Consider the following 21,493-nt stretch of genomic DNA (forward strand, 5'->3'; position numbering starts at 1 on the left):
ATAACCTTTTCATCTTTAATGGTCCAAGGAACAGTGAAACATACAAGAGGATTAATTACTCCCACTATGAACACACCTATCAATGTGGTGTGAATCCTAGTCTAAACCATTTCAACAACAAAAAAGCTATGGTATGTGCTTGCAAATCCATTCTCCATTCCTCTTCCAGGCTGCCCCACATTGCTTCCCAGGGATTTAACAGCCTAGGACCATGTGGCTTGTGAATGTGCTTCTCATACACATACAGTCGTACCTTGGATGCTAAATGCCTTCATTGTGGGTTAAAGGCTATAGGATGCAACATTTTGAATGAAGTTAAGAAAACTTGCACCTGGTCAGTGCTGGATGGGAGGCGGACTGGGAAACCTAAGTTCTGATGTTGAAAAGTAAGATTAGGATATAAGCGTAATTACTACTCCAACTACTATTACTACTACTACTAATAATAATAAGAATAAATAAACTGCTTCTTGTCAATCCTCAGAAGATACAGAAGCAAATTTGCTCAATTTATATAGGTTGGATACCCTATATCCAGCCAGAGATTTAGGTAGTGTACACACTATACCTTTAAAGCACATTCAAAGCACATTTCTTTCTTTCAAAGAATTCTGGGCACTGTAGTTCACTGCTTACAGCGTTGCAATTCCCTACAACCCTTAACAAACTACAGTGCCCAGAATTCTTTGAAAGAAATGTGCTTCAAAGGTAAAGCGTGTGTATGCAGCCAGAGAGGGTGCAACCCAGCTGAGACCTTTGAGCACATGGAATGGCATTTGATCCAGTGGAGGCATCTGCTAATGGAGGGGGTGGTTTTTGCTTATTCCCCCCTCCCTCTGCAGCCCCCCCATGCCATCTTTCACTCTGCACTAGAGGGTCCCCTAACCCTCTGAAGCAGGAGCGCCAACTTGGCTCTGTGACTGTGGGTGCCTGGGGCAGTGGGTGCCATGCAGCTTGCATGGCTCTGACACTGAAATTTGTGGGTGTCCTTTCATGGGGAATTTTGTGGGTGCTCAGGCACCCAGGGCCTCAGAGAGTTGTCACGTATGCTCTGAAGTTGATTTTCAAGGTGTGCTGCAGATCACTGCTGGATCAAAAACGCTTGTACCAGTTGGAACACAAGGGATTTCATTCTTCTTAACTATTGTGGCCAACAGCCATTGATAGATAGATTCATGTATGATAGACCTAATAAAAAGATATGAATCTGCTAAATAAAGAGGCATTGATGCCAACAGCTATCATAACATCCTGCAGCAATATATTCCATATCCTGGATTAATTACATGTTGCCAAAAGTATTTCTTTTTTCTGTCCTGAATCTACTGCCAAGCAATTTCACTGGATGACCCCCAAGTTCTAAAATTCTGAGACTGAGTGGATAACTCTCTGCCAGCAGAAATCTGAACTATCACAGAGGCACTGAGAAATATTCATGTCTTGTAGGAACTTGCTTTCTAGAATGCTACAGTTAGGGCACACGGCAGAGAGAATGGGGAATTCCAAGATATGGGAAATGTGGAAACGCCCAGTGCCAGGTAGTTAGGCAAAGAACAAGCTTTTAAGAGATAAAGGACCTGGTAAAAGGGCATTACATTGCATAGCTTAAAATGTAAATGTGCTGGATATGAAGATGTGGGGGAGATAACCTAAGTTGTATTTCTCTCCAAGTCACACTAAAAATTTAGATCACTTAGGATACAATACAGGACACAACACTAATAATTAGGTATTTGACTCGTAAGAGTTTCCTATCATATTCCTACTCCCATGCATTTTTAAGCACCAATAGATGTTATTAATCACCACATATGTCACTGTAGGATTACATGCATTCTTAAAATATGAATGGGCTTCACTTGAAAGATTTTTGTTAAATGAAGCAACCAAAGAAACTTTTATTAATTACAGCCCACTGATTTCATTCATTTCAGATGAGTGAAAATCTCTCTCTCTCTCTCTCTCTCTCTCTCTCTCTCTCTCTCTCCACACACACACACACACACACACACACACACTATTAAGGTGACAATTATGCCCTCAATCAACTTATCTCTCACCCAGTTCCCATTAATTTCTCACTGTAGTGTTCAAGTTTCCCAAATGTTAAAAGGATTAGAATCTTAAGCAGCCACCCGCAACCTGGTCCTTTCCAGTTGTTTTAGTCTACAACTGCTGTCATCCTTGACCATTGGGCATACTGGCTGGGGCTGTCCAAAACATCCGGAGGACACCAGGGTGAGGAAGGCTGATCGAAAGCAATGGTGCCAACAATTTGGACAAGTTTGTCACAAGTCAAGACCACCGTATACGTATCTCTACCCTACATTCAGTACATATGTAGCCTCCGGTGTGTTGGTGGTGGCTTTCCCTGTAGTCTACAATGTAAATACATGGGCTACAGCCAAGTCCATGGGCTCTCCTGCTCTTTCACAGAGTTCCACAATACCTTCCCTTCCCACTTTCCCTTTGCCACTAGTGGCATCCATTCCACAGATTGGCAGCTAATACTATAATGTATGGCTCAGGACAATGCTCAGCACCAGGACGATCATCCTTCTTGTCAGTGAAAGAGAAATAGACACCTCCTTCATGCCCTTTCCTGAAAGATGGAAAAGCGTGATTTGTGTTATAAAGTTGCAAAGTGGTTGTTTGTAATACCAGAATCCATCACAGAATTAGCTTACCTGGTTGTAGAGAGAGAGGGAGAAAGAGTTGGTAAGAGATATTATTGCCCCTGCCACATTACCTGCTGAAACATTAACAAACACACATGAATATACACCATCCTCCGCTGGGAGAGAGTCACATGATATCGGAAGATGCCCCTCTTTCAAATGAATCCAACACAGATCTTTCAGGGCCTCACAAAATCCCCGGCATGGTGGAGGTGTTATTGGAAGAGAAGCACTACACCCAGGTACCAGCAGCAAGCAGAAAAACCACTCCAAGTAGTGGTGACACCGAGTTTTAAGAAGCCCCTCCCACTCATGCAAAGCAGCCCGAATTTCCTCCTCACTGCCATGATGCAAATAATTCGGCACTCGGAAACGCTTCATGCCCAGGTTGTTGCAATATGACAGATTGGTCGGTAAGGGCAAGCAGTGGCCAGCTGTTGGAGTCAATCCAGGAAAGAAGGAAGAAAGCCCTGTGCTACTATTGCTAAAATGTTGCATAGTGTAGGTTAGTAGAAACTCAGGAGAGTCAGAGTTATTGGCAGGGGGGAAATCCATAACATTAATTGCATTCGAATTAGAAACAGAATCACTAGAGCGGTTCTTATGTGCATCAGCTACGGCTATCCCAGAATGCTTAAGGAAGGGGTGGCTTTTAAGGCTGAGATGGGTTCTATTGCCATTAGAGACTGATTTGTCTGGATCTGCAACATAATTGAATAGCCGGTTGTCTAAAGCACCCACCACCTTGGATGGAATTCCAGCATGCATGTGGCTGCTATTAGCCTGAAGCTCCTGCAATCCCAAAGCATTTGCACTGGACAAAATTCCTTGTTTTTCTGCGAAAGCTCCCCAGGGTGCCCTTGTTCCTGGGGTGGTGGCACTTCCTTGCCCCGCATCTGTGGATTCTTGAAAAGCCAACCTGGTGCCACCAGCATGACCATCTGGTGAAAATGAGAAAGGAGCACTACCTGGGGGTGGAATCTCAGGCTTCTTTAAGAGGACTTTAGTCTTGTTCCAGGGAACATAAGGCTTTGTCGTCACTGAGACAACCAGCTCTGGCTGCCCAGCTTCCAGGGAGGTCTGCACGTTGCTGGTAGAGTTGGCAGTAGCATTCTGGATGCTCACTGCCTCCGTCACAGGGGTGGGAGCTGCTGTCAGAAGATCAGCTGTTGCAGGTGCCTCGGTCCTCTCCGTCCCTGTGGTTGTCTTCTCGTCCCAGAGCTGAACCAAATTTCTGATTCCCTCAGCAACGTTTAATATTTCAGCCCCTACCCCTGCAATATTTCCTTCTCTGCTTTCCAGCTCAGAAGATGATGTAGCTGTAGGGATCGTTGTGGCTGCAGTCAAGTCCGGCCTCTTCAGGGTGAATATAGTCCACACTCTTCCCTTCTGCTGGGTAGTGCTTTCCAGGGGGGTGTTCAGGGTGGCAGCCGCAGGCGTGGCAAGTTGCTGTGCCGTCTGCTCCTCAGTAGTACCAGCAGCTTCTGTGGGTGGGAGGGTTTCTTCCTTCGAACCCCCCCACAGCCAACTCCAGCCCTGTGCATTGGATAAGCAACAGGTCAGCAACAGCAGAAGCCGAATGCTGAGCTCAGCTCGAGCCATTAAAATGTTGCTTGGAGGGGGAGATGTGCTGCGCTGCAGTGGGTGGTGAATGGAAGAATTCACATTGATCTGTGTCCTCTGGAGCTCCGGGGTGAGGAAGCATGCCGCTCTCTTCCAAGTAGATATAAAACTAGTGGAGGCGTGGTTAACAGAGCCCTCCCCTCCAGCAGCCTGCTTCCCATTAAATCAAAAACTAACTACAGCACAGCCGGCAAGGCTCTCAAAGGCAAGAGTGTTCGAGCCACAAGCATACTTGAAGATGCATTTGTTTCTATCCGATGCAAAAGCACACACAAAAAGGCATACCTGGAAGCCAGCAATTCTGCTCGATTGCTTCACCATGTAAGCATTTTTCCTGTTTTCCCCCTGAAGCTCACAAAAGTATTTGGGCACGTTAAACTCCTCCCTGCCCCGAACTGATACTAAAAGGAGGCAGCAGATCTTTTCCCTTCCTGGCTGATTACAGTTAATTTCCTTGACTTGAAATAATTAACATCAGCACTGAGAGTGCACTGATATCTCTTCTTTAAAGATATCATTTCTAAAGGAGGAGGAACATAGCAGGAAACTTGCAGGGGAGTAGATATGCTCCAGTCACACAAGGGGAAGGATTCCTGTCTAGTTAAACTGTTAACGTCAGCAGCTAAAGTTAAGCAGTTTTGAACCCAATTCATTTAACAGGAGAGTTAATACTTGCTTATAACTCTGCCATTCAAATAAGCATGACTAAAAAGGTGTTTGTATTTGGCTTAATCATATCCATAGTTACTGTGACCGGGGTGGGGGGAGGAAATGGGCTATCTACAAATCAGGGACTTCCCTCCCCATACACATCATCACTGGCAACAGAATATGTATTAGGTATTCACACACACACCAAATCAGGGTGTGAGTTAAGCCTTCCATATGCTCTCTTGAACACTGTTCATTGCATCTTTTAAGATCTCACAGCTGGATCCAGTTAATGCCTCTTATGGAAAGGGTGGTGCCCACCACACTGAACAAAAAGAGGCTATGCACCCACTCCTAAGAGGATCATCCTGCACCCTGAGGTCTCAGGTAACTACGGCCCAGTCACAAATATTCCTTCCTTGGGCAAGGTGGCAGAAAGTGTGGTGGCTAGCCAACTAAGGCATGTCTAGATGAAGCAGGTTATCTAGACCCATTTCAATCTTGTTGCAAACAGCTCTGAAACAGCCCCAGTCAGCCTTACAATATGACCTTTATTTGGAGAGAGGCGTAGGGAGTGCTACCTGTTGATTCTGCTTGACTTCTTAGCAGTGTTTGATATCACTGACCATGGTACAGTGGTGCCTCGCAAGACGAAAATAATTTGTTCCGCGAGTCTTTTCGTCTTGCGATGTTTTTCGTCTTGCGAAGCACAGTCCGTCACAACTGTGCTTCTTCAAGCGGCTTTAAGAAAAAGGCGCAAGACATTTTCGTCTTGCGAAGCAAGCCCATAGGGAAATTCGTCTAGCGAAGCAACGCAAAACCGAAAAACCCTTTCGTCTAGCGAGTTTTTCGTCTTGCGAGGCATTCGTCTTGCGGGGCACCACTGTATCCTGGAGCAGCTCTGTGAGGTGGGGAAAGGGAGGCCTGTGTTACAGTAGCAGCACTTCTGCCTAGGGGACAACAGCTTTGTTGTTGTTTAATCGTTTATTCGTGTCCGACTCTTCGTGACCCCATGGACCAGAGCACGCCAGGCACTTCTGTCTTCCACTGCCTCCCACAGTTTAGTCAAACTCATGCTGGTAGCTTCCAGAACAGCTAGAGAGTAGCATTGGAAGACTTCTGAATCATTGGGTTCATGCCTTTGGGTCACCGTATCTATATGAAACTGGTAGGAGGTGCCATCTGGGGACTTGGATGCAGTGTCATCAGTTTGCAGATGACACGCAACTCTATCTCTCAATCCCAACTGAATAAGGAGGGGCTGTGCAAGTCTTGGGCCAGTGTCTGGGCACATCCTGCCCATGAACCTTTGGATTAGCAAGCAGCTGGTGCTGACATCTATAGAGTCAACAGCAACAAAAAGGTCTCACATCTTGCCTTTTCATCACAACTGGCAACACTGGGTGCCTAGCAGCAAGTTATGGTGATGGAGGTGGGACCTCATTTTATTTCATTTAACCTTTCCAACGCAATCAAATTCAAAGTCTCCAAGTAGAAAATAAGTGGGAAAGCCTATGGCATTTTTTTTAACAAGCAAAGCTGGGATTGTGAGCAACATGTCTAAGCATAACATGCCCTGCCCAATCCAGTCCCTGGCAGATGTAGTGTGGGGTTCTTCTAAATTCACCCAAAGCACAGATTTGCACAAGTTCACTCCAGCTCAGCGTCATAATCTGTATGTGTCCCCACAAGTTATTACCCTCGGGTTGAAAAGATGGGAAGTGAAATCTTCCTGCAGAATAGAATAACCAATGCTACCAGATACATTCCATTGGGAGCCTCCCCTGAACAAAATAGCTGATATTAACATCAGATTAACATAACTTGATCATCAGAAATAGACTATTTTTTCCCTGCAGTACTACTGCATGTTTTGCTACATGCTCCTGGTTCAGTCCACAATAGTCCTCAACCTTTTCAGACCAGAGACCTATTTTTAGCCGAAAAATACATTTGGGCACCCACTTTTTATTTATCATTTATTTATTGCATAAAATTTATATACCGCTTGATTGTACAGAAAAACCTCAAAGCAGTTTACAAAAACATGAAGCAATAGCATTATTTCTGAAGCTTGGAGTTTTATTAGAATAGGGAATATTCCAGATAATCACATTTAATGAAAGAGCATATTCAAAAGTCAGGTGATTAACCAGTTTTTTTATTACATTTGTAGTCATTTCATGACTTTGATGGACACTTGGCATACATGATTTATTCCTGTCACATGCGAGTGTAGATTTCCATGCATGAGTCTGAATACAATAACTGACCATAACTCTCTCACACACCATCTACTAAATGGGCACTAATGCTGTACATTTTCCTGTGAAATTAGAAGAAAATGTGAATGTTAACACAATGCGGGGCACAAAGGGTTAGTAGCTCTACAAGCAAATTCTAACTATGTGCAACCTTCTTTCAGCTATTGAGGGGATGACTGGTAAACAACTCATGCCAGGCACACCAGGCAGCTAAGTGAGTCACTTGCCCCTAAATCCAGTCCTGACTCTATCACTCCCATTCTTCCTCATCTGTATAGGCTTCCCATTGTTCTCCAGAACTAAATCTATGTACTGATTTACATCCCCAAAGGTCTGCGCCCTGTGCATTTTTACAAGTGCTATCTCACATATGCTCCTTCCTATCCCTTAAGATCTATCTTTGGTCAGCAGTCCCTTGTTTACTGAAGTACCTACTGAGGAGTGGAACAAGGCCTTTTACATGGTGGTACCTGTATTTTTGGAACCTGCATCTCAAGGACCCCAGTCTCTGGGGTCTTTCTGCTGGCAGGCACATATTTATGTTTGGAAAGAACAATGGAACATGATCTGGATGGGTCTTAATTTATACACTCCGCTATTTGTATTTAGATTGAATCTGTGTTTCTATGTAAGTTTTCAATTTTGGTTTTGATACTATTTTTACTCTTGCAGTCACGCTATGTTTTTTCCCCCTTTTTTGTAGAAATGAATTTTCAATTGGTTGCAGACCTATGAAAAGTTTATTTAATTGTGCTTCTATTTAGAGCGCACATATTTCACAATACAATTAGCTAATACAATTTAAAGAATAATCCTCTCAGATGCATCTGCTGGAGGGGATTACAGTGCGTAGAGGTGTCTTTCTGCCAATGAAGAGCAGCTCACCTGTTTTTTTTTGGGGGGGTGGAGGGAATATGCACTGCTGAGGCCTCTGGTATGGTCACTGAAAGCTCCATGGACATAGCCAGGATTTGGCCCTGAAGCAGGGCAGGGCAGAGGCAGCACTGGATATGCTGGATCCAAAGCACTATATTCTCTCAAGAGACTCTGGGATAGAACCCATAAATTTTTACAGCCCATAACTGGTATGGATAACACACACTCACATTTCAAGGTGGGTAGAAATTTTTAATGCCAGAGCAAAAAGGAAGAACCATGGTGCCCACAAACTGGTAAGACTTTGGAAGTGGAAAACTATTCCCCCCTTTGCACCATCCCACTTAGGATTGCTATGTCCAGCTGTAGTCCTATGCAGGCTTACTTGGGAGTAAGTCTTGCTGAACTCATTGGGACATACTTCTGAGTAAACATACACAGGATTGTGCTGCTAGGCAGATGTGATCTCTGATGTGCTTGCTTCTGAATTATCATCTTCCTGCTGTCAGAATGATCCAACGTAAGTCAACATTCCATTGTTCATCCAACGGTTTGATAGCTCAGGCTCAAAATCTTGGCAGAAGCAGAATAGCCTAAAGTTCCTTTTGCACTGAAGCAACTCAAAAGTCACCAACAGACGGCATGCACTCAAGCGGGCACACAAATTATCATTTTTATTCCTTCATTCCTTATACCTCCGCCAAGGATTTCTCCAAATTTGGTGGCCCAAATATATTAAGCATATATAGTTTACATGATTTATGCTAGATGCAGATCTTGTTTTTTCCTTCCTTCAATCATTTGTGGAAATCCACCAGGAACTTCCAGCTCTGCTGCAGGCACTAACTCATGCTGTTTTTCTACATGATACATTTTCAAGGAATAAAATAAATTTAAAAAGAAAAGTCAAAGCTTCACCTTTCAATGAACTTTTGGGGTGTAGCTCAGAATTAAATCTCACACTCATTACCTCAGCTTTCCACTGCGTTGTAAGTGCAGGGTCAGAAGGCACTTCTGCAATCTCCTGTATCTCACAGAACAACATAATAGCATCCCACCTATGTCTGGGTATTTGAGGGAGAGCCTGCCAAAACCCTAAACACTCTGGATTTCCAATTTATTCGTGACAAGATCCTTCCAAGATAAAAGAAAACAAATGTTTACATACCCCTAGGAACAACTGTTCTCTACCCCAGTCATATTTCCTTTAATCTGTTATTGACCCCATAATTGAATAAACCTATTATCTGTAAATCTCATTAAAGGATTATGACAACTGGGCTGTCCATATTCAAAAGGCATGTTCCTTGGCAAAAAGAAAGAACCTATTAAAAAAAAATGCTAAGGCTGGAGACAGATAAAAGAGCGTTTCGGTCCTGTCCCCCCCGCCCAAAATTGTTGAAGAAAGTCTGAAAGAGGGATAGGTTCTTATGGAATGTCTACTGCGGGTGATCATGTATACTACCTTACAGAGGCCAGGGCTCTGTTTGAGAGCTATTAGATGACTATTTGAAAAGGCTGCCTGGTCCAGGACAAGTTTAAAAGAATCCTATGCAGGGACAGCTAGCAGGGGCTTTGGAGTAGTCAATCAACAGTTAACACTTCAGAAAGTAAATGGAGCAAACACACAGGTTAAGGTAAAGGTAAAGGGGCCCCTGACCATTAGGTCCAGTCGTGGCTGACTCTGGGGTTGTGGCACTCATCTCGCTTTATTGGCCGAGGGAGCCGGCATACAGCTTCCGGGTCATGTGGCCAGCATGACTAAGCCACTTCTCGCGAACCAGAGCAGTGCACGGAAACGCTGTTAACCTTCCCGCTGGAGCGGTACCTATTTATCTACTTGCACTTTGACGTGCTTTCGAACTGCTAGGTTGGCAGGAGCAGGACCCAGCAACAGGAGCTCACCCTGTCGCGGGGATTCAAACCGCCAACCTTCTGATCGGCAAGTCCTAGGCTCTGTGGTTTAATCCACAGCACCACCTGCGTCCCTAACACACAGGTTACCTGGGCACAATCTTCCCTACTAGGGTGAGATGGGGAACCTGTGGACCGCCAGGTACTGTTGAGCTTCTTTGCTTGCTTGCTTGTTTGTTTGTATGCCGCCCTTCATCTGAAGGTGACAGGGCAGTTCACAACATAAAAACTACACCTCCCATCACGCCTGGTCATTGGTCATATGGCTTGGGCTGATAGAGCTGGAGTTCAACAACATCTGAAGGGCCCCTGGTTCCCCAGCTCTCATTTAAATTACTGTAATTATTTCCAAATTTGCATCTTACGTATATAACTCAGCAAATCTGTGTCCTCTTTTGCCCTCTTAGCAGCCACCATATGTACACCTGAATATGGCCCTACAGCACTAACTCCAAGTTGGAGTTAGATTATATGCAAGAAAATAACTTGGAGAGACTTGTCCTTTGGCTTGCAACAAAATAATCTAATTTTACGGCACTTTGGCAAACTCTTCCCCTTATTCCAGTTTTGCCTTCGCTCCGACACCGAACACCTCATCACCTATCTTGCAACCAGCAGAATACAGCAATTTCGTGTCTACATCTACACATGGAACTTAGCATTTCAGATTTCAACAGTATGTTGGAACAAAGTGGCTTCTGTTTTTCATGTGTATAACATGCCCATTATATAGGGGGATGCCCCTGCCATGAGTCAGCTAATTCTAACTCCTCTCCACAATCATGAATAGCTTTGGAAGACTGGGGAGTGGGGGAATGGGCTGGGGGAATGTTAACAGAGAATCGTTAACATCAAGTTTCCTTTTCTCCCTGAGCATTTTCCCGAATGTATTTTAAAATCTGGTTCCACCTCTCACTGCATGTTTTCAAGATATTGTGAGTCTGCAGAGCTGACCCTTTTTCTAGCCCAGATTTCCTCTTTTCAACCAGCTCTATGAAAATGAAAAAATCATTTCGTTATTTTACGCAGAGTTCTACTGTTTAGAAGACCAACCAATGGTCACTTTTTCTTGAAGTTTGTCACAGTCCTCAGAAGAGAGGTGTTTCCAAAGTTCAAGGTGAAAGAAGAACTTTTAATGTTCCACACAAAGGACACCTTATGCAACATTACCATTTGTTGTACAAACCTGTAATCATGGAAGATAACAGCTTGAAGAATCCAGGTATACATGTATTTACATGACTGCTTTCTGATTTAAAAAGTAGTCAACCTGTTTGTGTTTTTTCATGTGCTGATGCAGAATTCCACAGGTGACTGGAAACGTCTAAGACTACTCAAGCATGGCTCTTTCCCCATTATTCCAGGCAAGAATGTTTTATTTTCACTACATTGTATTATTAAACATACAGAAAAGGCTGTGTATACTTATAATACTATATTGTAAGACTATGGGCAGGGCTCTGCTGTTTTTTCATTTTATGTACAATAATCACACATGGAATTAATTCCATGCTATAAGGAAGCTCAACTTCTCAGTGTCTATTTTATTACAGTGTTAAGGACAATAGGCTGAATGGCAAGCTCTTTATTATCCACCCCACCCCTCTTCTTCTTCTTTTCTGTATATTTAGAAGTAACTGGAGATGAATGCATATTTCTGGTCCATTTAAGTGAGAGTGGAGAACTGGGTGAAGGGTGAATGGGGAAAGCATCTAAATTCGTTCATATGGCACGGAATGTTCTTCCATTGTTTTAATATTATTATTTTAAAAATCTTAAAATTAAACACAATAAAATCAAACTCCAATTTAGGATTTGTTTATGCGGCTAAGAGATAATTCCAAGGTTGACGCAAGTTTTCTTTCTTTTAAGTGAAAGAAAGGACAAAGATAACAATGTTATCCTTTGAATACTGGAATTTTTACTCCCTAGGGAGCCATGCAGCACAATCCTACGCAGTGAGGCTTCCTCCCAAAGGAAGAACCTAGGCAGCTTCCTTATAACAATTCGGACCATTTCTCATCTGTCTCAGTGTCACCTACACTTTCTAGGGTTTCAGGCACGAAGCTTTCCCAGCACCGCCTGGAGACACCAGAGACTGAACATGGAACCTTTCAGATGCAAAGCATACCCTCTACCACTGATCTGTGGTCTCTTCCCAGGTAAGTGTGGCTCAGATGGCAGCCGAAATCATCAATGCTATCAATCAGTATCTAAAGAATTGCATGGAAAATACAGTGGTACCTCGTGTTAAGTACTTAATTCATTAACCTGAAACTGTTCTTAACCTGAAGCACAACTTTAGCTAATGGGGCCTCCCGCTGCGCAGCCGGAGCACGATTTCTGTTCTCAACCTGAAGCAAAGTTCTTAACCTGAAGCACTATTTCTGGGTTAGCGGAGTTTGTAACCTGAAGCATATGTAACCTGAAGCGTATGTAACCCGAGGTACCACTGTATATGCATTTGCACTCCAGGTGCCATGAATGTAATGATATTAGTGGCTAGTGCATTTGCACTGGGTAGCATTTTGCTGATCAGAAGGTTGGCGGTTCGAATCCCCGCGACGGGGTGAGCTCCTGTTGCTGGGTCCCTGCTCCTGCCAACCTAGCAGTTCGAAAGCACGAAGTGCAAGTAGATAAATAGATACCGCTCCGGCAGGAAGGTAAACAGCGTTTCTGTGCACTGCTCTGGTTCGCCAGAAGCGGCTTAGTCATGCTGGCCACATAACCCAGAAGCTGTACACCAGCTCCCTCGGCCAATAAAGCGAGATGAGCGCCGCAACCCCAGAGTCATCCGCGACTGGACCTAATGGTCAGGGGTCCCTTTACCTTTACCTTTAGCATCTACCTATAGAGGTATAGATGGCTTTGGGACAGCTGAACTATATCTCCAATTGCACAACCTAATTGCCAGTTTCCTGCCTCAATAGGCCCCATATCTGCCCATTTCTATGCTACTGACCAATACCAAGATGAAGGTTTACCATTGTTGAGCACACTGCTTTATGGAACTGAGTTGTGAGCAGCTTACACCCTCCATATGCCTTCCATATGCGCTGCATCAGGAAGATTTTGGGCATCACGTGGCAGCACAGAGTCTCAACAAAGATGTGCTCCCCCAAGCCCAGATTCCTACGATGTTCGCACTTCTGTCTCTGTGATGTCTACACTGGCTTGGTCATGTCCACAAAATGGAAGATGGCAGGATCCCCAAGAACATGCTCTTCAGGGAGCTGGCTTCAGGCACTGGCCTGTTGGCAGACCAACTCTGCGTTACAAAGATGTCTGCTAACGTGATGTTAAGGCTGGCAACATTGATCTCACCATATGGGAATCCTTTGCAAACAATCACAGTGCCTGGAGACAGACAGACAGGCCATGTATCCACAGAAGTGATCAGAAGAGGAATGACCACTGGGAGGAGCGGGGGGGGGGACACCACGGTGCATCTGTAGAAGCAAAACTAGATGCCTTCATCTGCCCACCTGCAATAAAACATGCCTCTCCCGTATTGGTCTCTACAGCTGTAACTCTCCAATAGTTTGACTTTACTCCCGAAGGTGCATTCTTCCATTGTCTCCCAAGACAGACAGATGCCAGCAACCATCAGGATTAGTCAGGTTTTAAACTAACAACCTCCTGGTCTACATGCTGATAGTGAACTACTTTTGGGGAGGAAAAGAAAAGGCAATGGTCCATTTTAGGGCATGTTTGGAAAACTGTGTATCACCTATGTAATATTCGGATATTAGCTTTGTTTACAAGACCAATTGTGGGGGCTCTGGAAAAAAGACAATGAATGCAAGTAAGAGTGGGAGCTGGATCATGCTGGCAGGCCCCTCACCCAGATCTCTGTGAATTCCTTGGTTTTTCCTACTAGAACTATAAAACTGTATCTGGATAACTAGATCCACAAGCTCCCTCTTTTTATGAAAACAGCAGTGTTCTTTTAGAAGGGAATGCTAAACCTAGCAAAATATCACTCTCCAGTATTCCAGCAAAAAGTATGAAATCTGAATATTTCATGTATATATTCACTTGTAGGAACATTTGAATGTGTTTCCAGAATGCTAGTAACATTTAACATTTCCAGAATGCTAACAACATTTAACACAACATGCTTATGCTTCTTCTTCGCTTATGCGATCACTTGTAGCCAAGTAAGGTTGTCTTCCATAAACACTGTTTGAACAATGAGTGCATAGGTAACTGTGGAGGCCAAATCTGGATCCACACGTCCTACCACAGTGGGGACATTGGTTTCCGGGCAGGAGTTGATCACGGTGTAGATTTGTCATCTATGCCTTCCTCTTAGCACGTTTCTCCCTTGCGTCCTGAATTCGAGTGTCTTCAAAGCCCATGACACCTTTGGTAAAGGCTGTTCTCCAATTGGAGCGCTCACAGGCAAATGTTTCCCAATTGTTGGTGTTTATACTACATTTTTTAAAGATTTGCCTTGAGACAGTCTTTAAACCTCTTTTGTTGACCACCAGCATTTCGCTTTCCATTTTTAAGTTTGGAATAGAGTAGTTGCTTTGGAAGACGATAATCAAGCATTCGCACAACATGACCAGTCTAACGAAGCTGATGTTGAAGAGTCATTGCTTCAACACTGGTGATCGTTGCTTCTTCCGGTACACTGGTATTACTTTGCCTGTCTTCACAAGTGATGTGTAAAAATTTTCGGAGACACCATTGATGGAATCTTTCAAGGAGTTGCAGATGGCGTTTATAAGAGGTCCATATTTCACAAGCATACAGTAAGGTTGGTAGCACAATAGCTTTTGGAGAAATTTTGGTCTCCCTGCGAATGTCCTGGTCCTCAAACACTCTGCACTTCAATTGCGAGAAAGCCGCACTTGCAGAGCTCAGGCGATGCTGGATTTCGGCATCAGTGTAGGCTCTTGCAGAAAGATAACTGCCCAGGTAGGAGAAGTGATCAACATTTTCCAACGTTACACTACTGAGTTCGATTTGTGGCGCTGCAGAGGGGTTATTTTGCAACTGACAGCTTGTGTAACTCACAACTGAAAAGCACCAAAGTCCCACCACTGCTACTTTTTTGTTTTGTCAAAGGTCTTCCTAAGGGAAAGTAGGGGTAAATAGGGAGAGGAGACAGATAGACCTATATGATAACAACAATAACAACAACAACAACACATGGGCCCCAAAGGTGGATCCCAAGTTTGAGAAATTAATCACTTAACTAATGGATTTTTGTGAGATATTACTTTTTACCTCTCAAAGACCCAGCACAAATGGAACTCCCTCTTTCTGCTGGCTGTTTTCCCAGACTTCACAATATCTCCCCTCATGTCTTATCCTTGGCAGTTGTCACTGACATCATCCACCTCTCCACTCTGCTCCATTTTCTGAAAACAAGGACTGGTGAAACAATCCTTCCAACTGTGAGGCTCCTTTCAGTCCCAGAGATAAAAAGACACCCCCATAAGAACACATTCTTCTCCAAATAACTGTTTCCCCCATATTCCTCTTGTTTTCTATGGACCCTGACCTGGCAAATCTCTTAATGCATTTACATGACCTTTTAAAGCCATGTCCTAGAGAATGTGAAGCCTGCCTTCAACAGAATATCACTGAAAGTGCAATTAATTGCTTCCTGTCTGGAGATGCATTAAGAAGCTATTGTATTTCAGATTTCAGGACCAGTTTCCATAAGAAAGGAAATGCACCGAAATCAGACCCACTAGGGAGCAGATAACATGGCAACAGAAGATTCTCTATTGCTCACTTGGGAATCTGCCAGAAACCTGTTTTCTTTTCTGCACATACCACTCCCCACTTCTTTACACACACACAACTAAGTTGAGATGGGCAGTTCCACTATGGTCATATACCCTGGAAAGACCCATCACTACCTCCAGTAAGAGTCAATATAACATAACGCAGGAGATCTGTGAATACAATCTCCAATAGGGAGGGGTGAAAATTTGGATCAGACATACCCCTCAATCATCCTGATTGGACCAGGACATCCCAAAATTACAGAAGAAATCCTAGTTTCTGATTGGATCATGGGATGTCCTGTTTTGACTCCCACAAGAGCGTCGTCCCCAAAGATGCATGTTCTGGGGGAGCACGCTCTTGCACGAGTTAGTTACCCACGCAGGAGTGGAGCCCCGAGAGACATGTGTCCCGATTTTCTTCAGCGACAGCATGTTGGAGGGTATGAATCAGACAGTGGTATTTGGGAATAGCAGCACTTAGCTAATCATTCCTCCGTGCATGGTTTGCCCAATTAAACTCATAACCCTTTTCCTTCATAAATTATCCATGAGTAACATATGGGTACCTATATGCTTTGTCCATAGGGTGTGGTTTTAATTGGAAAATGGCTGTCCTAATCATAAAAAGTACTTGAAGGAATGCAGAAGAAAAGGCCTTCCTACATATCAAGAGTTGCCAAGCCAACAATTCATTGCAATGTAAGTTCTATCAAAAGATTTTGGCAAAATATATAAAGTATTGCAATATGGTAGATTCTGTTATACCTGTTAAATGTAAATAATTATTTGAAAATGCATCAGCCAAAGCTATAATTACTTCAGGGAAGGGGTGGGCAGGCAGAAGATAGGGGAAGCCTCCTAATTTTCCTCAAGACAGGAATAGGTTTTTTTAATAAATCTATTCATTTGTTTAGCCGTAGACATTACAAAAGATAAAATACATTACACAGTTAAAATAATTATTACAACCAGACATTTTGTCAAATAAGAGTTTACTCCCCTGAGTAATTTATCATCCTCACAAACATTTCTCCTTAAAATTGCCACTCTAAAAGCAACACAGGCCTCTTTTTCAGAGGTGTAAGGGGACCTGTCCCCTAATAAAAAGTTAAGCAAGTACCCAATCTGTCTCTCTACTGGGAGATTTAAATCTTTGAACAAGTCCTTGTAACTTAGGCAAACCACTAAGTAGTGAGGCATATTACCTCCACACGGGCAAACTCTCTTCAGAGGGGATCCAGTGACAGTGTCCTTCAACTATGGCAGTGCATAAACTGGAGTCACAGAACTGCAAAGCCTTTTCATCATTTGATATTTATGATGCTGGTAACATAGTGAGTGAGGGTAAGGAGTCTGAATGGGTAGTTTGGCATACAATAGCACATTTAGACAGACAGGCAGAAGTGTGATCAGCACAAAAACATGCTTTAAAATGTGAGATTCCATGTGGTGAGATGCCATCTCAAAGCCTTACGAACTCAGAATGTCCACCAAAGAATTGCCATACTTATCAACAGCTTATAGCATTTCCTGATCCCAAGATGAGGTCACTCTAATGTTAAGATTCAGCATCTTCTTGAAAGCAGAATGTAATAAATGGGCCCCATTCCCTTTTTAGAATTTATACAATATCTAAGAGCAAGGATGTGCACTCTGGCCTTCACTGAACAAAGATCAGCTTCTAAGTGGAGAATGGAAGACTCAGCTCTCCTGGGGAGCTCTAAAATAGAACTAAGATATTTATTATGGGGCATTTCCAGATTCATTTTTTGAAGAGGTCTCCATATTTGTGTGCCTTTGGTTTCATAAATTTTGGGGGCTAGGAGAATCTATCTACCTCCATTTCTCCAACAGAACACTGATAGAGTTCACTGTATTACTTATCACTGGAATGGTTTAAAATGGGTAGAATCTTAGTGACAACACTTATAAGAATAAGAACAGAGTCTCCAAGTGTCCCTATTTTCCAGGGATGTCCCTGATTTAGAGAAAATGTCCCCATTTCTAATTTGATCCCAGAGTGCCTTGCTTTTCTTTAGCATGTCCCTATTTTCATTAGAGAAATGTTGGAGGATATGGAATTTTTCAACTCACGAGATGTCTGAAGGCAATCCTGTATAGGGAAGGTTTTTTTTAAATGTTTAATATTTTATTATTTTTTTTATATGTTGGAAGCTGCCCAGAGTGGCTGGGGCAACCCAGAAAGATGTGTGGGGTAAAAATAGTAAAATTATCATCATGGAATGGGACATCCCTATTTTCATCAGATAAATGTTGGAGGGTGTGCAAGAAAGGTCTCTTTCACTAGACCTCCAACAAAGGCTTATGTATCTGCGGCCTTGCAATTATAAAATTGCTTCTTTGACCCTAAGACCTGCTTCCAAAGCTGTTGTATAGAGATGTTTCATCATCACACTTCTTCACTTTCATAAATTCTACACAATTAGGCCAGTGAGCTACAGCCTTTCCCACTTCCCTACTTTCACTGCAGAAAAATGGAATTCACAATGAAATCCAATAATGCACTAAATGAAACTTGACTCTTTTCAGTTTAAACCCAAGCTTAGAGTCATTTGAATTAAAGCAACCACCTCCTAGTCAAGAATATCACTTAAAGAAAACCTCCCAAAACCTAGATTAATACATAAGCTGGGGGAAGAGGGGCCAAGCAAGAAAAAAGGATGTGAACATTTAAGCTTGTAGTTTCTCAAGGTCAATCAAAGGCGTTAACAAGGAGGCCTTTCTTCAGGAAGAGCAGCCAAAATTGATTTCTCATGCTGGTGACTCAAAGGCCAAAGGGAGAGGGGCTGCTGTCTCAGTACTGCTGTACGGAAAATATTTTGAATCACTGTTGTACAGCTGGACTACCTTATTTGCCTCTAATACAGAAAATTAAAAAATCTCCATCTGTGCTGATTTCTTATTCCAAAATGTGAATGTGGAAGGAGTAGGCATATTCTGCTAGCATTAACTAGCTTTGCCCCTGGAGTCTGTTCCGCTGTCAAACAGCTCTTACTGTCAGAAAGTTAAAATAAAAAATTCCTTCCAGTAGCACCTTAAAGACCAACTAAGTTAGTTCTTGGTATGAGCATTCGTGTGCATGCACACTTCTTCTGAAGCCCTGTTTCCTTCACCATACACTAACTAGCCTCATACCTCACCACAAAACACAACATAATTGCAGTTTTGACATTTGTTTTTGATGTCTTTTGCAGAGCAATCAATGCTCTGAATTAAAGCGCCACAAAGACACATGCTCAGTGGTGGCCACACACACAGCCCTGCTTACAATATGCAAAAGTTACATAATCAAAACAGGCAAGAAAGACTTCATGAATTTCAGAGTGACTAAATATATACTATCTTCCTTTACCATTAGAGCTAAAGCTACCAGTGCAATCCTATACATGTGTACTGAGAATTAAAGCCCCACTGCATTCCATGGAAGACAGTTGCAGAAAACAGGACTACTGCTTAAATACTGCTTTTTAAATGACATCTGACTATTTGACTATATAAGAGAAATATATACAGAGGAATCAATGGGATACAAGGCTGTAAGTGAGAAGGGAGGTATATCAGATGCCACTGTACAAATCTGTGGAGGGGTTACGTTTAAGATGCTGTGCACAGTTCTGGTCACCCCATGTTGAAAAACATTATAAAGAACAGAAAAATGCAGCCAAAAGCAGCAAAGAGCTGGAGCAATTTACCTTTTAGCAAAATCTAAAGCAGGGATAGGGCAGCTGTGGCCTTTCAGATGTTGGACTACAGTTCCCATCCTCCCTGACCACTAGACAGGGTCCCATGGCTGAAGCTGATGTGTCACCACATGGTGAGATAAGTAACGGGTGAGCATATCTGTCCATTTTTGCTCCTCTCAGTTTCTCATTTTTCCAATCTTAAATTAAGTTTACCACACTTCCACATCAGTTTGTGATTTATTTATTTTTAAAGTCCTCATGAAAAACCATCAGTATTTTAGAGCACATTACTCCTAAGACACACATTTCCACAAGCAGTTTTGCCAAACATAATGCATTTTGTATGTTGTTGTCACCAACATGTGTGTTTTTATGTACACTTTCCACTAAAGTAGTACATATTGGGGGGGGGGGGTTGGAGAACTGCGTTGCAAAATTCAAAAGAGTGCACACTTTGAGGGATAGTTCCATTTGGGTTCATATATTGCTTCAGGAAGTGAGAATTGGGTAGGTTCACATTGAAGTGCCAAGTGAACTGACTTTGCTTCCCCTACCATATTCACACGGCTCCCAAACCACAAGGTGAGCCACTACCACATCATGTGGCAACAGCCATCTCACTGGTTTGCTTAAGATGACCTCTGTGAAAGCGTACGGTGTTCACAAGGGCGAAACACTTCCAGAGCCCTCTTCACTGAACTGCTTTCCTTTTGTTCTTTCAAATTCTCGATTGTTGTAATCCTAGCCACATGCTCACAGCCTGACGTATTTGCTCTGCCGACCAAATGGCGAATGGCGGTTCTCGCCTGTCTCAACACTAATGGCAGTAGCTGTTATAAAAAGTGACAGTTTACAAACACTCTGTGCTTCCTTTTGCTACTGATCTCATGTTATGTTTTCTGAGTAATGGCTGCTTCCTAAGCAACAAAGCTGGTTTAATGGCCTTATCAGCCACAGTGCCATAGCAGATTCCGTGTGAGCATACCATGCATTCCTTTCCCATGTATATCAATTAAAATGTCTCACTGCATAGCCTGGCATGGATAAGGCAAAAGAACAGATTTCTACCAGTTGTCTTTTCACAATTTCAGCCGCACGTATACAATGCTGCAGTCAGGATGCATGTTGACTCTCTTCACAAAACAATGTTTTTAAGCTGTCAATCTACTGGGCTATCTTTATTCAGATAATTCCAAAACCTGTAGAAAAAAAATAAGGGCTGACTCCAAGTTGGATCTCTGGCCAGTATACTTATTCCCCCAAACAGACTGACCATTATAAGCCTAGGTCTATTGGAGCCTCACCTTTCCAACAGTACTATGATGGTTTCTAGGAGATGGTTATTTACCCTTTCCCCCTGTCTCATTGAACTCAATGCATGCTGTGAATCCGCAGAGCCAAACCAGCTACAGTGGTACCTCGGGTTAGACACTTCAGGTTACAGGCGCTTCAGGTTACAGACTAACCCAGAAATAGTACCTCAGGTTAAGAACTTTGTTTCAGGATGAAAACAGAAATCACACGACAGCGGCGCGGCGGCAGTGGGAGGCCCCATTAGCTAAAGTGGTTACTCAGGTTAAGAACAGTTTCAGGTTAAGAATGGACCTCCAGAATGAATTAAGTTCTTAACCCGGGGTACCACTGTATTCCTGTTACAGACATACTATATTGGTGCCTCGCTTCAGTTACACACAAGGAAATTTAACTGGATGGTGGTACACAACAACACGATTGCTTCCAGGTGATGCACTGCATCTTCCATTTCCCTCACATAATGATCCTCATCCCTGCTCTTGTGAGAAAAATGACTGGACAAAAAACCCTTGGAGTGTTTTATCACAGAGAACAATAAAATAGAGGAAGGGCAAGAAGTCAAAATAAAAATCTCTTCAGCAACTTCCCTGGACAAAGTCTTTGCAAGAATAATCCCTTGTAAGTCTATAACTGAAATCATGAGTGCTACCTAAGTGCTCACGCCAAAATCAATGGGCTCTGTCCTGGCACGGCGACAAACGTTCCGCTGCTATGTCTTGCAG

The 21,493-nt window shown here is 43.1% G+C and overlaps 1 protein-coding gene across 4 annotated transcripts in view; it reads right to left on the reverse strand.

The window, feature by feature from the left end:
- The window catches only part of COL18A1 (collagen type XVIII alpha 1 chain), a 147,175-nt gene that overhangs the window by 76,539 nt on the left and 49,143 nt on the right, over positions 1–21,493 (reverse strand). The window contains exon 1 of one of the 4 annotated variants that reach the window (XM_081200456.1): positions 2,750–4,407. The exons of 1 other annotated variant lie outside the window; for it this stretch is intronic. In XM_081200456.1, coding sequence (XP_081056582.1) covers positions 2,750–4,280 — 1,531 coding nt within the window. In that variant the 5' untranslated portion in view covers positions 4,281–4,407. Of the gene's footprint in view, positions 1–2,749; positions 4,408–21,493 lie in introns of those variants that run through there. 2 more of the 4 variants (XM_081200458.1, XM_081200457.1) reach the window with 2 other exon arrangements.

Source organism: Podarcis bocagei (assembly GCF_964188305.1).
Source record: "Podarcis bocagei genome assembly, chromosome: 1".
NCBI lineage: Eukaryota > Metazoa > Chordata > Lepidosauria > Squamata > Lacertidae > Podarcis > Podarcis bocagei.